Raw genomic sequence first — 17,196 nt, 5'->3', positions numbered from 1 at the left:
AAAAAAACTATCTTTCTGGTGACAATTTTCCTTTTCCTTTTCCTTTTCCTAACATTCTGAAATGTCCCTAATTCTCCACATTGCAAAATACTTGAAACCCACACCTGGACATAATAACTTAGCTCTTGTTTGAATGCTAGTGGACTGGCTATCTGAATAAAAACAGACAAGAATAGGATCTTAAAAGGCTGTAATATGAAGGAAGGTTTTGTGCAGGTGGGCCTGAGTGATAACCCAAAGCAAGGATACATTAAGTGCTGTTTATCTTTGGAAAAAAAAAAAAAAAGATCAGCAATGTTATGTTGAGCGGATTTAGAGCAATCACATATGAGCAAAATCTTTCTTCACATTGTTTAAGGGCAGGAAGTAGCAGTCGGTGACAAACTGTACATTGGCTCTACCCACAAACTGGGTGGGAAGACTGGGCATTAAAACGATGCCTCACACATTTGTACAAGTCCTCTTTAGGGGGTTGCGAGCGTGTCCTTCTGTGGGGAAAGCATCCAACTCTGTAAGGTCCAGACAAAGCATCTTGCATGAAAATTGGGGAGCCCAGCAGTGGAAAGCAGGCTTCTGTGACGGTTTGAGGGATTTGGATGAAACATCCTCTAAAGTAAAATGGCAGTAAACTTCTGTGTTATTCTTTTATCTGCTTCCTTCCTCTAACAAGGTGGGAGCTGTGAAACATACCCCCGCCCCAGCACTCTCCCACCTCCACTGGCCAAACCGATATGCAACTTGTTAGTATGATATCTATTGTCCTTTCTACCAGGACATTATGTCCCTCTGCCTGAAGGGAAAAAAAATCAAGGTTTAGAGTGACTCCATCAGCAAATACAGTAATTGGACATTTCATATTATTAGTTATGTATTTTTGGTCAAAACTAGGAGTACCTATGAAATCAATATTTAACTTTTGTTTTTCTCCTAGCCAATGAAAATTTTATAAACGTTTTAAATTAGAGCCTGATTTATATTCAGATTGTCAAAGTAAAATAATCTTTGTCATTATACTTGGTCCTGCTTCTGTGCGAATTTAAAGTAGCACTTAAAAACTCCAGGTTGCTGTAAGACACAACTGTAAGAAAAAAATGGTGACTTAAGGAATTTGATTTAAAAAACGAACACCAGGCCAAAGCTTCTTTAAGTACTTCTTAACGGGGTACACTTTGTGATAGATTTTAAGCTGGTTAGGTGTTCAGTCTCCTTTGTCTCTGTCTTGGCAAATGTCTCCTAAATCAATCACAGTGACCACCTACTCCAGAATTATTGCCCCATTCCTGACATGCACTGCTCCTTCAAACTGGGATCTAAAAGGACAATAATGAAAGCAAATCAAATGTGATTTCTCTGTCAATTCATTAGCAGAAAAGCTGGAATCATCTCAGAAACACATTGCTCTTTACAGCAAGGAAACACTGTTAATGATTTCCTTTCCTTTCTTAAGATTTTTTTATTCTAACCTGGAGGCAGAGTAGAAATTAGCCGAGTTTGAAACAAAGGTGATTTGTCTCAGTAACAGATAGGGAATGTGTTAATATTTTGTTAAAACTTGAAGTAACACTTCCACATCCTTTGCACCCTATCTTGTCATACCCGATACCTAGTTGTCATAAATTTTACTGTCTACCAATCCCTGTCTCTTCCTGTCTCGACCCTGTATCCACTTACACACACACACATATGACTTGCATTTTGGTAATTGTATGATAGCCTTTCTGATTTTATGTAACATATTCTAAGCCTGTACTTTTGTTTAATATTGTTTTCACCACCTTCTTGCTAACTGAAGAATTTTCTCAAATACCTTTACGAGTTTAGGGTTGTTCAGGGGCTTCAATTCTCTCAGTGTTCTCACTTTTTCTAAACAGTTTAAAATACAGACATTACAAGAAGGAATAGATTCGAGAATCATCCAGTACTTAATTTCTGTTCATTCATTTAAGGCAGTGTCGTAACATACTTTACTTTCATGGAAGTGTATGAGAGTAAATGAATTTTCTGTCGTCTCTACTTAAAAATCAATTCTGTTTTTCAAAAGCCACATTTTATTTCTTAGAGACATTTTGGGCTATTGTCATTATTGTAATGAGGAGTTAACTAACTTGAAAAGAAAAATAATAGTCCAAATTTCTTTTCTACCCCACGGATTATGACTGAGACATTGAGAGAGGGGAAGTAAAACTTCATTTAAATTGCCATTTAGACTTTGTCATAGCTAATCATATTCGAACATCTTGTATTATCGTTATCTCTTGTATTGTGTTAACTTTCAACATCTCAATCTCAAGTAAGCCATACATGTATAGCTTCTGTAAGGTTCCAGAATATGTGATTTTATGTCACAGATCTCTTATTTTAAGCACTAAAGTTCTTTAATATTATCCCAATAGAATATGATACAATGGAATCAGGTTGTAATGATCTCAATGGGGAAGAACTACTTTTAAGATAGAAGATGTAACTCAAATGCAGATGCCTGGGGGTTTCTAAATTTAGATTGCCGCATATGACAGATGCTTTGGAATTAAATTTGCATTAGAATAGAAGAGTTCAAAATGCAACTGCTTCCGGCAAATTCAGACCTGGAAAGCTGAGCTGTCCTCTGTTGACTGACTTAAGAAAATAAAAGAAAATTCCAGCAAAAATACTGTGAGTTCATAAATCAGAATCTAGCTGAAAGAATTTATATTCCACTCTGCATCAAATGTCTTTAACTCCAAAGATGGGTATAAGTTGAAGGCAAGACCTAGTCCTTCCACTTCAAGTGGAAGTATTTTCTTAGAAATTAGTGATAGAATAGAAAAGTAGTGTTCTACTTCCTGCAGTTTGCTGCATTGTCATTAAAATGGCATGGAATCTGGCACTTTTCTAGTCAGTTCTCCAGTAGTAACGATATTTACAATTGTGCTATTTATGGGTAATCTAATTACAGGAGGAGGTCATCAGACTGCTAGTTCTGTTGAGCGTTGCTTCTTCAATACAAGTAACATAAAGGAAAATAGACTGAGAATGGGGGGAGGGGCGCCCATTTGACTTTTCCTAAGAAATAGATTACTGTCAGGCAGCTGTTGTATCCAGTTTGATTTCTACTCAGTTGTAGAACTAAATTTTAGTAAATGCATTTTGAGTGAATGTCATCCAGTGAGTGAAATATATCAGAAATTCTTCCTCCTCCAAGTTATAAAGAATACATGTGTTCTATACAGTCAATATCAAACAAAAGAATATGCATAATCTTTAATGTGGGAGAAAATTTTAGATGTTAGGCTGTAAATATTGCCAAATACCACTTGGTTGTGGCATATTTTCAGGAGAATGGCTCTCATGGAAACTGTCTCCTCCAGCACTTGGACTACACAGGCAGGGGTGAAACTTGGTTTTTCAGACAATGTACAGGCCTGAGGAAATACGTTTTGGCAGCAAAAGAAGGGAGACACACAGAGACCATGAGAAATGGACCCATTGTCGTGTAGTGGCTTGTCACTGCTCAGATCGTATATAAGAGAGAGTAGCTCGTAGTTATCATGAATTCACTGTGTTCCAGAGGCTGGGCTGACTGCCCTGCGCACACCATCTTATTTAATTCCCTCGTAGTCTTCGGAGATTTTATAGTGCTCACTAACCTTTTGTAAGTGGGGAAGCTGGGACAGGGAGGCATTAATAACTCCCTCAAGGTGATCTGCTGGTAAGGGAAGGAGCAGGAATTAGTCAGAATCTCTCCAAATCCAGGCCATGTATTCCCTCCTCAACCACTTGCTGTACTGCAATCAAGGATAAGTCAGATTTTAGTTTTTAAAACTTATAAATTCAGTCTATAAATCATCAAACCTTTGGAAGGGTAATTTTTCCTCTCTTACTACAGACTCTGCAGTGCAGGAAAAAAAAGAAAGAAAGTGAAGGGGGGAGAGAGAAAGAGAAAGAGAAAGAAAGAGAAAGAGAGAGAGAGAGAGAAAGAGAGAGAGAAAGAAAGAGAGAGAAAGATGTCTGTCCTCCATAGATAAATAAGCAATTATTTTCTGCTTGGTCTGTACCAAGCACTGTTCTCAGCACTTACGTACCAAATGTACTGGTTGATGACTGTATGGTCCCCATTTTGCAGGTGAGGAGACTGAGATTTAGAGATGACTGCCTGGGAGCCAGTGGAGGGTGTGGTTGTCATTCAAGCCCAGATGGTCCAGCTCCAGAGTGCGCTCCGAGTCACTGGACTATGTCAGTTCTCACATAGGTTGGGGAGGAAAATCCAAAGTCCGCATGGTTTTAAAAGGCAAACAGGAAATGATTATGTACTTGAGAGCTAAATTATGAGGCCAGTGTGACTTTCTACGTGTCATTGCCTAATTTTTCCCTTAGAGTTTTGAGACATAAATAACAAATGTGGACTGAAGTAGTTAGAAAAAAATTGTCATGGCTGAGTTGGGTGCAGAAGTCGGGCTAAAACAGGTGTAGAACCAAGGAGAATGGGAGTTCCTTCAGATTCAGTCCACTGATCCACTTGAGTCACGCCAGAGACAAGGACTGGTTTTCCAAGCAAAGTATTATGATCAACTGAATATAAATAAATATCATATTTTAACTTTTTAGTTTATGGAGATGCGTAGGAGGAGTCTAGTTTCTTTAACCCTTCAAAATTCAGGGAAAGAAGTTAAGGCTTTTAATGTTGGGTGGGTAAGACTTGAGATAGTAGAAAAGTAGAGCTTTGGAAAGGGGATTCATGTGCTAGAGCATTTTTGCATAACATGAATCTGGAATCGTATGGAGCCATTAGAAAAGTAGAACATGGAGTCACAGGGTCCTGGAAGCTGGGTATTAGGTAGAAAAGGCAGGGGTTAGAGAGACGAAATTGAAAAAGAAGCGGAGGTGAACCCCAAAGAGAAATTCTGGAAGAACAGTGGCTGCAGTGCTAACTGACTGGACATGAGGGATAAAGGGGGGATATGTATCTTATAGTCATCATTCCCAAGTTTATGTTCCCCTCTGTCTGCCCTTCCTCCTCTCCCTCACTTCCTTTTTCTGTTTCTTCCTGTCTCTGTCATCAGTTATTTAATTGGGATTAGAGGCCACTAGTTAGGAATTACTGTGTTTGTATGAAAAGTTGAGATTTTCAAATGGTTTGGAAAAACTTTTTTGGGGGGGAGGGTATCAGTTTCATAGTCCCAGAGTCCCAGTTATATGACATCTATTCTGTTTAAATATATTTGTTCATTTCTGTTTTGTTTCATACATGCAATTTTGAAGGGCTTTTCTTACTAATACAATTACCACACACTATAACTAAGAATACCAAACTATCACTTCACCCAGTATTAACTCTGAAGACCCCTCACTGAACTCCAACTGAGCTTTCCTTGCCCTCACAACCACCAGGAAGGGGGGAGGAATTTATGATTCTCTAGAGATAACAGTATACTGGAATTTGACTGGAATGAAAGACAAAAAAGGTAGTAAATGCAATTGAACCTACAGGGTATATCCCAGAATCTTGCTCTGAAGGAATTAAATGCTTTGGTTGTACATTAAACCTTCTTATCTGTTACACCTGCAAAAGAATTAGATGGCTTTCCCAAGTCATTTACTTAATGGCTTTATTTATTATGTGCTGTAGATGGTTTTTTTTAATTAAAAGCAAATATACGTGGTGTGCCTTTTTTTCTTTTTAAAATTCTTATTACATAGACGTATTCCATGCTTAATAACTTATATTACACCATACCTAAGATTTATATCGTGGACCATATGATATGTAAAATCATTCTTTTTGATTGGATCAGAGGGACCCAATGGATCCCTCTATGACTGTAAACTGACTATATGACTATAGAATGATGTAACAAGGGGCGTGGCCAGAAGGACTGCATATGTGCTATTAGAAATTTAAGAATACTGCTCTGAAGTTAGGAGCTGAAAAAGCTTGACATCTAGAAAGACCAGTGTGCTGGGAAGAACTATGAAGATCGCAAGATTCAAAGAAAGGGGGAGGCCCAAAGCATAGTATCGGACCAGAATTTCAAGAATTATGAAGCAGAAATCCCACTGCAAACATCCGAGTAGCAGAAATTTGAACTCTTCGTCCAAAGGGACATGCAAGGCATGAAACATATTCTGACAAACTCAAGATGAACTCAAACCTGGACAGGGTCTGGACAGCAGGTGTGGTGGATACAGCTGGTATGAACTTTGTGCTGAACTATATTCTTCTGGAACAAAAGATCTTAAGCTTTTTACCGAGGATGAGGTGGAGGGAATGAAAATATGAGAGTGAAGTACCCTGAAGTCAAGGGACCACGCAGAACTGGAAGCATTTGGAAAAGTGAATTATTAGAAGCCCTTTAATTCATAAACCTTGGTTTTGTTACACACTAAGTCATGCATGTTCCCCAAAGTAGGCAACTTCATTTTGGCCCTTAAGCACTGGGTATTTTTCCTACTTATTTTAACATTTTGAGAGCAGACAGAAATGTTATCATGAGAGCTTTTAAAAATTCTTTTAAGTCCTTGATATTTGTAATCAAACTTTGTATTTCAAAATTCTTTTCATTCTTCCCTCCTCCTTAACATATATTCCTCTCAAAGCCTCCTTCTAAGTTCCTTAACAGTGTATGTGTGAAGATTTAGCTAATATACTTAATTATATATAATGATTATTAAAGTAAATTTTAATAAATATTCACCAAAGATGGAAACAATATTTATTCCCCAAGCATCCTGTTTTCTCTTTGACCTATGAGTAATTTACTTAGACACTGAACTCATGATTGTTTCTTACTGGTCAAATTAAAAAGCTTTATTAAATTGAACAAAAATCTAAATGAAAAAGGTACAGTCAGAAGGTGTGAATAGAATTGGTTTGGCTTAAACAGTATCTATATCTTACAACTTGATTGTAATTTAATGCTTTTAAATGCTTTACCTATTTCTAAATCACTAATATGATAAATGCTTTTCTCCACTTTCTGGCTCTAAATCAGCCGAATCACGAAGCTCACCCAGTGTTTTCTAAATTGCCCACTGTACTCTATCAGGATACACAAGCATTGTTGGTTAGCACATGTTTATCTGTGTCTCCAACACTGCACTACAAGTCCAGAAACCATCTCTATCTGCGTTAATGTTATTAGAACCAAGTGCATACTAGACCCTTAATACTCTGTGAAGAAATGAATGATGTCGTGTGAATTTTGCTGAATACTAGTTTTATATAATTGTTTTTTTCTTGATCTTCTCATTGCAGTAAAACGTTTTCTTTCAAGTCTTTTAATTGAAAAAGTGTTATTTGTAATTCAAATAGAAGTTATTTAGCTATAAAAGATTATTTAAAATATTTTTCTATGGAATTGAATATTAAGGGATTGTTCCAGGAGACATAATTCAGCAATATATTTTTCACAAACTAGTTTTAAGTCAGAAACTACCTGAAAAGAACCTATTTTAATATGACAGTGTGATTAAAAGAACATTGTCTGTGACCAGCAATGTACATCATGGAAACTATTGGGTCTTGTTAATTACCTTTGTTTCTGGATAGGATCAGTGATGTGATTAATCCTGGGGATTTTTGCTTCCAGGTCATCATTCTGTGGAGTTATTAAGAACGATTTTTTTTTAAGCTCTTGTTTTCTTATGCTAATTGTAATTGTGAACATCTGTGTATTATTTGCTGTGTAAGTTAAGGTTTCCCCAAACCAAGGAATTACTAGGTTTAAGACTAAGAGTTCTTTCTAAAATCATTCAAGTTATCTTGTAAATTTTAGAAACTATGCATAAATATTTAAAAACTGTGTCACCTTAATACCAGGAAATTACTAAAGGTCCTCATCCTGATGGAGTGTCCTGCCCTACATTTTTTGGGGATGCCATCTAATATGAGGACCACAACAGCCTGCAGGATGAGTGCCATTACTCCTGTTGTACTGGAGAAGCAGGAGCTGACCCCACAGTGACCGTGTCATGGCTGTTGGCCTTCAGGTTCCTTTTCTTTCCACTGTTCCTCAGTTCTCACGGAGACAGTTGGATATTGTCAGGATTTCAAGAAGAAAGTTGTGTACTGGAGATACAGTGATACATTTATACAAATGCAACATGGTTTTCTTACCCCAGAAGTGGCTTTGAATAGAATTGTTGAGATGCTTTCCAAGTGTGGGACACTGGCAGTATTGCACAAGTGTTATTATCAGTTCTGTCTTATTTACCCTTGCTAGTTTCACAGGTACAGAAATTTCTCAAATGCCTTAAGAATTTCTGGATTCCTGACTCAGAAACCCAGAAGAGGTTTCCCTTTTATCTGTGCATTTGCATTGTTTATATGAGTGCTGTTCAAAAGAAATACAATGCAAGCTGATTATATAATTTTAAATTGCCTAGTAGCCACATTTATACACACACACACACACGTACACATGCACAGGTGCAATTAATATTTTGGGCATAAGTTTAAATAGAATATATTAGTAAAATCCCTTCAATATATAATCAATATTATAAAATTGTGATTTTTGTGGAGAGGGTAACTAAGTCTTCAAAGTATGGTATATATTTTATACTCATAGAACGTCTCAATTGAAACTAACCATGTTTCAAGCACTTATTAGCCAGTAGCTAACTGGACAGCATAGACAGGCCTATATATTGTAAATAGATTATAAATAGATCTAGATCTGTGAGTTGCCTGACACTCCCCTGACACAGGGTGTTCCCAGAAATTAACTGGAGGCTTCTTAATGGTAAGACACAAGTTATTACTTTATATTATCAAAACTGAAGATACACAAATGTTTCATATTCTATTCCAAATAAATGAAAATGTACCTAACTTACAAAAGTAAAATTTGTATTTTACAGAGAGGAAGGGCCTGGAAAGTATCAAAGAGGGATTCTTGAAAATCAAAGAAGAACCATCTAAAATACTGTCTGGAAATAAGTTTCAAGACCGGTATTTTGTTTTACGAGATGGATATCTCTTTCTTTACAAGGATCTGAAGGTATTTGTATATGTAGTATTTGAATATGTATATATTTTTGTGTGGGTATTAGCATTCTTATTTCATAACTCTCAGCCCTCTCTCTTGGAAGTCAAGGCCTGTAGTAAGTAAAATGCATAAGAAACTGATGATTTCTTTCAGCTTCTGGCATGACATTAACACACCCAGAAACACAGTAAAGAATGTATATGGCCTTTTTGAGCACCTCATATTTTTTAGTGCAGAGAATGATTAAAGTCCTAGAGAAAACTCTAATATGTGTTAAATAGACTAGCATATAAATCAGCATCTCAGTCAATAAAATTAAGAGACTGTGTCAGGCCTTAAGGCAAAAATAGCTTGAGTTGAGCTAATGGAAATTAATAAAATATGGAATAAAAAGGCAAAACCCAAATATTAAGTCTGATTAAAAATTAAATCTGATTAATAGATTCCCTATTTTTTTAATGAATTGACTCATAGTATCATATTTACTAATTGAATCTTAATGATATATCCCCATAAGTTTGAATTCCCTAGAAGCTTTTATTAAAGAATTGAGGGATGGAGAGAGGAAGGAGATGAAAAGGAGGGCATAGATATAAGAATATTGAACTTAGCATCAGAAAATCTCAAATCTGCCAAGTTGGTTGTGTGAATAAGAAACGTAAACTCTCAACCTCAATTTCTGGGTCTGTAATATGATGATGATAGTATGAGTCCCGCACGCCAGATTGTTGTAACGTTGAAACAAGAATATATGTAAAAGTTGTTTTTCAATTTATATACATATATATACACATACATATACATATCAATACATATTTATATATTAGCATGCTCATCAAAAGACTCCACTAAGAATATGAATAGGCGTGTTCCAGACTGAGAAAAATATATTCATAGTACATATATCTGAAAAAGGCCTCATATGCAGAATTATAAAGAACTCCTCCAAATCGACAGTAAAAAGACAACCCAATAAAAATCTGGGCAATGTATTAGACAGACACTACAGGAGGGGAGACGTAGGAATGGCCAATAAGTGATTGAACCAAAAGTGCTCAGCATTGTTATCAAGGAAATACAAACTAAAACCATAAGATACCTTATTAGTATAACTAAAGTTATAAAGAGTGACAACACCTAACATTGACAAGGTGTTGATTAACTAAAACCCTCGTAAATTGTTGGTGGAAGGTAAAATCACACAATCACTATGGAGAGCTTTTTGGAAGTTTTTAAAGTAAAGTTGCTCATACATCTACCCCATGATCCCGCAGCTCTATTTCTAGGTATTATGTCCATTAAAGCACTTGTTCAAGAGTGTTCATAAGCAGCTTTATTCATAAAAACTGAAACATGGACGCATTCCTCATGTCCTTCAATAGGAAAATGATATAGTCAGACAATAGAATACTAGTTAGCAATAAAAGTGAATGAATGCAACAATGTGGGTGAATCTTCAAATCCTTGTTGAGCAAAAGAAGCTCAACACAAAATAGTACCATATGAGTCTGTCCATGAGACGCCTGAGAACAGCCAAAACCGTTTACGGTGATAGAAGTCAGAAGGTGTTTGCCTGGGGTGTGGAGAAGGGTTGCCACAGAAGCAAGCAGGTGGACTCAGTGGGGGTACTTCCTAGGATGATAGAAGTAAGTGTTCTATCTCCAGTTTTGGATGGTGGTTACATGGGTATATACGAGAGCATCTCCACTTCCTTGAGATTCAAGAGATACCCACGCAATTATTTTAAATGTGGAGTAACAGTCGGACCTCAAGATGCTTTTTTCTCTTGTATTACAAAATTCCCTTGAGTAATCATTGCTTGCATACTCCGAGTGTGCAGTGCTTCAGGATGTTGTGTTGTGGACATCTACAAAGAAGGACCAGAATAGTGACATCCGTTAATATGTTATGAAGAAGGAATGATTAGGCAGTTTTCCAAAGTTCTACCGCCCATTTTATTGTGGCTTCTGTTGAGCTTTCCACCCATTTTGACCACTGTCCCTGTATGTTCCTCCAGCAGGGAAGCCTCCAAGTGGACACAACTAAATCTTAGTAGCATTCCTGCTTTGTGTATACATCCCACATTCACTTTCTTCAAAATGGAATGTCCAGGAAGGGAGCTGACAAAATGGCACTGAATTCTGCAGCCCTTACCCCTCTATGCAGAGAGCTGCATTATATTAGGTACTGGATCTCCCGCTGTGTTGTTCCATCTGATAGGCCTAGCGGGGAGTCTGTGTGGGTATCAAGTGATTGGTATCGTTTATTATCCTGTGTTATCATTCTTCACTTTTCCCAGTAGAGGAAGAGTAGAGTTTGCAGAAATAAGGCACTGAAGAATTTGGGGTTATGTGAACTTAACACACCAGATTTTAAGGTTCATGAACTTTAGGTTTGTGTTTGTGAAAGGAAATGCTAAACTTCACAGCTGATGATCCTAGCCATCTGGAACTGGGTCGGATTGGATTTTCTTTGGTTTTCTTCAGTGAGTCACCCATCCTGATCTTCATTAGACTTCCTTCCTTCATCCTTGTCCTCCTATTTACATAATATGTTGGTTAAGGGTCACTTTTGTAGTTGGATGTTTTCTTAGAGTATTTAAAAATCACCCTGGACTTTTTAATCCTACTTAGGAACCAGCACTTCCATTGTGTAGCAACAGAAGTTTGCTAGAAACAACTAGTGGTAATCCCAGTGCAGTCATAAAGGAGCAACTGACATTCGAGAGGTTAATCCATGAAAAACAGACTTCTATACATGTCACTTCAATGGTCTCATTTTATCTTTACAATAACCCTGTGAAACTGTTACTGTAATTATTCCCACTTGACAGACAAAGAAATGAACCTACAAGATACTACATAACTTGTCCAAGATCACATAGCCAGTAAGTGACAGAGTCAGAATTCTTTCCCAGGTGTCTGATTCCAAAGGCTTTATGCAGGGACTTAATAAAGAAAGAATAATTTTGTATTTAGTTTGGTGTTCTTGCTGACAGAATTTTATTTAAAGAAGATGGTTCTTCATTTTAATAGTACCAAATATTTTCAACTATGACCCTCCATACAATTCAATTTTTTATAATGTTTTCCCCAAGCTAAGGTGCATTTTTAAATCTGCCAAAGGAAGCCTCTTCATGGAGAAATTTTTTTTTTTAGATGGAATGATTTGTAATTGAGCTGAAGAATCTCTTACCTTAATGGAATATGTTTTAAGAATTTGTATCTTTAAAAAATTTTTTTTTATTGAAGGGTAGTTAATTTGCAATGTTAGTTTCACATACACAGCAAAGCAATTTGGTTGTTCATATATATATACACATATATTTTCAGATTCTTTTCCATTATAGATTATTACAAGAAATTGAATATAGTTCAACCTGTGCTATACAGAAGGTCCTTGTTGTTTATCTGTTTTGTATATAGTAATGTGTACCTGTTAATTCCAAACTCCTAATGTATCTCTTGCCCCTCTCCCCTTTGGTAACCATAGTTTGTTAAGAATTTGTATCTTTTTGAAAGGATCATCCTGCTTAATCAAAGGTAATTCATATAAACTGGGAGGCAGTGATAGTACCAAGAGCTTGGCTAAAAGACAATGTTCTCTTTTTTTAAACATTTGTAATATTTATTTTTCCCCACATTTATTGAAGTATAATTGACAAATAAGAATTGTGTATATTTGTTACACAGTGTGATGCTTCTGATATACATATACATTGTGAAATGATTATCACCATCTAGGCTAATCAACATATTCATTACCTCACATATTTTGTGTGTGTGTTTGTGGTGAGAACATTAAGATCTACTCTTAGCAAGGTTCAAGTATATAGTACAGTATTACTAAGTATAGTCACCATGCTGTACATCAGATCTCCAGAACCTATTCATTCTTCATAACTGAAACTTTGTACTCTTTGATCAACATCTCCCCATTCCTCCCACTCCCAGCCCCTGGAAACTAGCATTCTACTCTATGCTTCTGTGTGAGTTTGACTTTTTTAGATTCTCCAACTAAGGGAGATCATACAGTATTTGTCAGATATGTTCTTTAAAGACACTGAACACATTTTGTTTTTATCACAGTGACCTCAGGTTATGGAATTATAGTCTAATTAAGTGTTTGAAAGTTGTATTTATGCATCTATCAGAATCAATTAATGTAACTGATACTTTAATTTGCACATTAAGGCAAACCGATGAGAGACTTAACAGGGTTTCCTTTAAACTCAAACTACTATTATTTTCAACACATGATGTTATTTGGCTGGTTATTTCTGCATGTTGTTGATCCTTCCCCTTTGATATTGATGGTCCAGTCATTGGCAATTATTAGCTTTTCAAGTGACTTTACAGTAAATAATCAGTAGTAAAAATCCCCTGATTTATTTGAATAAAGATTTGACTATGGTTTTGACAGTTGTCCTTAATGTATGTGTGCCTGTATATACTTAGAAAATGATTTACTGAGAAGGGAGTAGAAATTACAAGTTGAAAAGTGTATTTAAAGAGACTATGTGTTAATTAGAGATAATTTATGAATGCTCATTAACAACAAATTAGGGTAATCCACGGGGGAAGCTATATTTTGTTTTGAGAGTTTTCCCTGCACAGAAAATGTTAATTAAAATGTTTTCGGACTTGATTTACATAGAAGGTGAGAAGTTTCAAAGAATATTACCATTACACTGTTAATGGTGTGAAAAAAGCAAATGGGGAAGAGGGGAGGTCGTTAAAAGTTGCATGCAGACTCCTCTTAGAAACAAGAATAATTTCTTAAGCACACTAATTTAATTGGCTTAGTTAAAATTCTCTTTTGAAATATAGTGCCTGAAGCCACACATTACATACTTCATAACACTTGAACTTTTTGAAAAAATTCCCCAGAAAATGCATATACCAAAAGAGTTGTCATAAACCAACAGTAAAATTATCTTGCCAAACAAGATTTCTTTTTATAGAACTTCCCATGAGGATCCTTACAGTTTCTGTTTATGCATATTCAGTTTAAAGATTTAAGCTGAAAAAGGTTTCTTTTCACCAGTGGCTGGTCTCCTCTCAAATTATGTCATCTGTGTTCTCTTAGGACAGGATAGGGAATAAAGTCCCAAGCTTGTGTGTCTGGAGTGGCTTGGGAATCAGTTGTATTACTGCAGACTCTCAGATTATTGCCAACAGTGCTGCAGAATGTAGGCAGTCCTGGACTTACCAACGTCCTGTTTAAATGAAGACAGCCTCATTCAGGCGCAGTGCATCTCACTCTCAAATGTGCATCTAACTCATCCTGCTGGAATTGCTGCCTCCCACCCGACCCTGCGGCTCCCTTTATTGGGACTGAGTCCAAGGGAATGGCAGTCTGAACTCTGAGGAGGGACATGAACCTCAGCTGTAATCTGATTTAACCTTTGGCAGAGGTGGCCCGGGGTCTCTGCTACTATGTACACTTCTAAGCTCTCCTCTCCTTGACTCTTCTGTATGGAATACTCATTGCTACCTCACTGTTCCATGTTAGACTTCAAGTGTTTTTCCTTAACCTTCAGTAAAGTAGCGAGCTAAAAAATCAATACCTCGAAACCAAACTACCAGAAAATGGCCTAAACAAGAAAAAGAAGCTGATTTGAAGAAAACTCAGAACATCACTGATAGAAATCACAGAAACTTAAAGTCTACTAGTATTGATCTGTAGGTTTAATGTAATTCGTTTCAAGATCCCAAAGGGAATTCTTTTTTAGAACTTGGAAAAAATGACCTGATAATTCACATCAAAGGGTAAACAGATAAGAATCCTTGCAAACATTTGGGCGGCATAAAAAGTAAAATAATTGTCAGGTATTTCCCATCCAACTATTTATGCATACAATAAAACTAAAATAGCTTAGATAATATCCTGGCATAAAAACAAACAGGTTTAGCAATGGTAACATAAAGTGAGGTAAATATGTAATTGTTTATTACAATTTATTTTTGATAAATACTAGCATAAATCCATGTCTGAAGAAAGATTTAATAAACAGGGCTGGGATCATTGTTAACAAATTTTTTTCAACTTGAATTCTCATCTATATTGTATGTAAAATATATACTCCAGATTGATAAAATAATTAAAACTTTAAAAACACTAACCCATCAAGCTGCAGGGCCACGCAGTTGAGTATTTATCAGCTATGTGGGAACCCTTTGTGAAGTGGTCGTTAAGAGAGTCCAAAAGAAAAGATCAGTATATTTTTGACTTCATAAAAATAAAGAAAGTAAGCAGTAAGCAATCTGGGTAAACTATATTTCATTTAAAAAGATAAGGCAGTTTCCTGTTTGATACATAAAGAACTAATGTCAATAAGTAAATGCATGGATAAACTGTTGACCAAAGCAAAACTGAAAATTGCTAGTGGATTCAGGAATATGTTTTAATTGTAAGTAAACATAACCGATCAATTTTGCCAAAATCTTCTTAATCATGTTCCTAGCCTTTGACCCAGTGGTTCCATTTCAAGAAATCTAGTCATACAGGAAAAGTGTCCAAAATATTATTTTTAAGTTATGTACCATGATGGTAATAGAAAACTTATTGATAAGGGTGTCTAGAAGTAAGTCCACCATGTAAATTCCAGGCCTTATCATCACTGCCACAGGGAACATTGGTCCCCAAAGCTTAATTCCTGACCTTCTTCCTGCCTACTTTTTTCTCTATATTTCCTCTATATTCTTCTACCTGTTTCCTCCATGGAAACCAATTTTTAATTTTATAAACATGTTTTCTCCCCTTTACTTTTCAAATTCAACTTCTTTCATAAAGAAAAGACTTCACAGGGATAGTTTAACTTTTATAGAATTTAGGACTGATTTGAGCTACGTATTTGCTAAATGGGCTTTTGTGCATTGTCCTAGGGTTCTAACAACTTGTCTGTCTTCCTATTTCTATGGAGCAGTGTGTCCTAAATTTATAATAATAATAGCTGTTAATTTCTTATGCACTTAGTATATGGTCAGTTAGTGGCCTAAACCCTTTAAAGGCAATTTTTCTTGTTTAATCTGTACAATAACCCTTCACAATAACCCTTTACTTTCTCATTTAATCTTCACAATAACCACATGAGATAGTCAATATGTTTATCATATAAGAGCAAAGAGCAGTAATGTGTGGTCACAAGCTAGCCAGTAGCAAGCCAGATTTGTACTCAGGTCTCTGACCCCAGGCTCCTTGCTCTTGGTTGTAAATGCTGTCTGTCTACCAGACTGAAAAAAAAGATTTCCTTGAAAATTTTTAGGATATGGGGAAAGCTTGTTTTAATTATTATTTCCATGGCTATTGTCTTTATAAAATCTTTTGCAGGGTTACCAAGAATAAAGAATGAAGTGTGTGTGGTTTGATAATAAGTTTTTAACTTAGAGCATAATGATTTAAGTTTTGCCTCTGTCAGATAACTTTCCTGATGGTTCAAGGATTTAAAAACAATTTTTAACATTAATCAGATAAATATGTTTGGATGTGTATGGAGGATATATAACTGATCTAGAATAAATGTAAATTCTTTTTCATAGTCAACTTTCATGAGTTATTCATGAAAATTTTCATTAATATGGATATTTGATATAGTTCAGTATATACCCATATAGTTTCATAGTCTGTTTTTTATAATTCCGAAATCCAAAAAGTACAGAAAGTCATAACCCATTTGGTGGCAAAACCTGACCTAAACCAACATGAAGATACTTGTCTTAATCTGTTCAGGCTCCTGTAAAAAAGTACCATAGACCAAATGGCTTATAAATAGCAAATCTCTCTCTCACAGTTCTGGAGGCCAGGAGTCTGAGAGCAGGATGCTAGTGTGCTAGGTTCTAGTGAGGCTCTTCTTCTGAACTGTAGACTACCACCCTCTCCTGGTATCCTCACATGGCAGAAAGAGAGTGAGCTAGCTCTCTGGCCTCTTTTACAAGGGCGCTAATCCTATTCACGAGGGCTCCAATCTCATGACCTCATTACCGCCCAAAGCCCCCACGTCCCATCACACTGGGGGTTATATTTCAATTTGGAGGGGATATAAACATTCAGCCCATAACAATATTTTAGCCTTTATTTATTCACACTGTATGAAATGTCATGCATCTGTAGAGAAATATGAATATATTTGAATCAGGGTGCTGCCCCAGACAACACGGGTGGTGTGGTTGAGTTACAGAATATATTGCATATACATTATATTGTTCTTTTTTTTAAATATGAAAACACT

General features: G+C 36.1%; 1 protein-coding gene across 2 annotated transcripts in view; it reads left to right on the top strand.

Annotated features, from left to right (window-relative positions):
- Window positions 1-17,196, top strand: part of ARAP2 (ArfGAP with RhoGAP domain, ankyrin repeat and PH domain 2) — a 162,249-nt gene that overhangs the window by 128,354 nt on the left and 16,699 nt on the right. For both annotated transcript variants that reach the window (XM_032495553.1, XM_032495548.1), the window contains one exon: window positions 8,839-8,978. In XM_032495553.1, the coding sequence (XP_032351444.1) occupies window positions 8,839-8,978 (140 nt within the window). The remainder of the gene's footprint in view (window positions 1-8,838; window positions 8,979-17,196) is intronic.

Source organism: Camelus ferus, chromosome 2 (assembly GCF_009834535.1).
Source record: "Camelus ferus isolate YT-003-E chromosome 2, BCGSAC_Cfer_1.0, whole genome shotgun sequence".
NCBI classification, from domain to species: Eukaryota; Metazoa; Chordata; class Mammalia; order Artiodactyla; family Camelidae; genus Camelus; species Camelus ferus.
The sequence above is the reverse complement of the archived record's forward strand: the minus strand, read 5'-3'. Positions and strand labels throughout refer to the sequence as shown.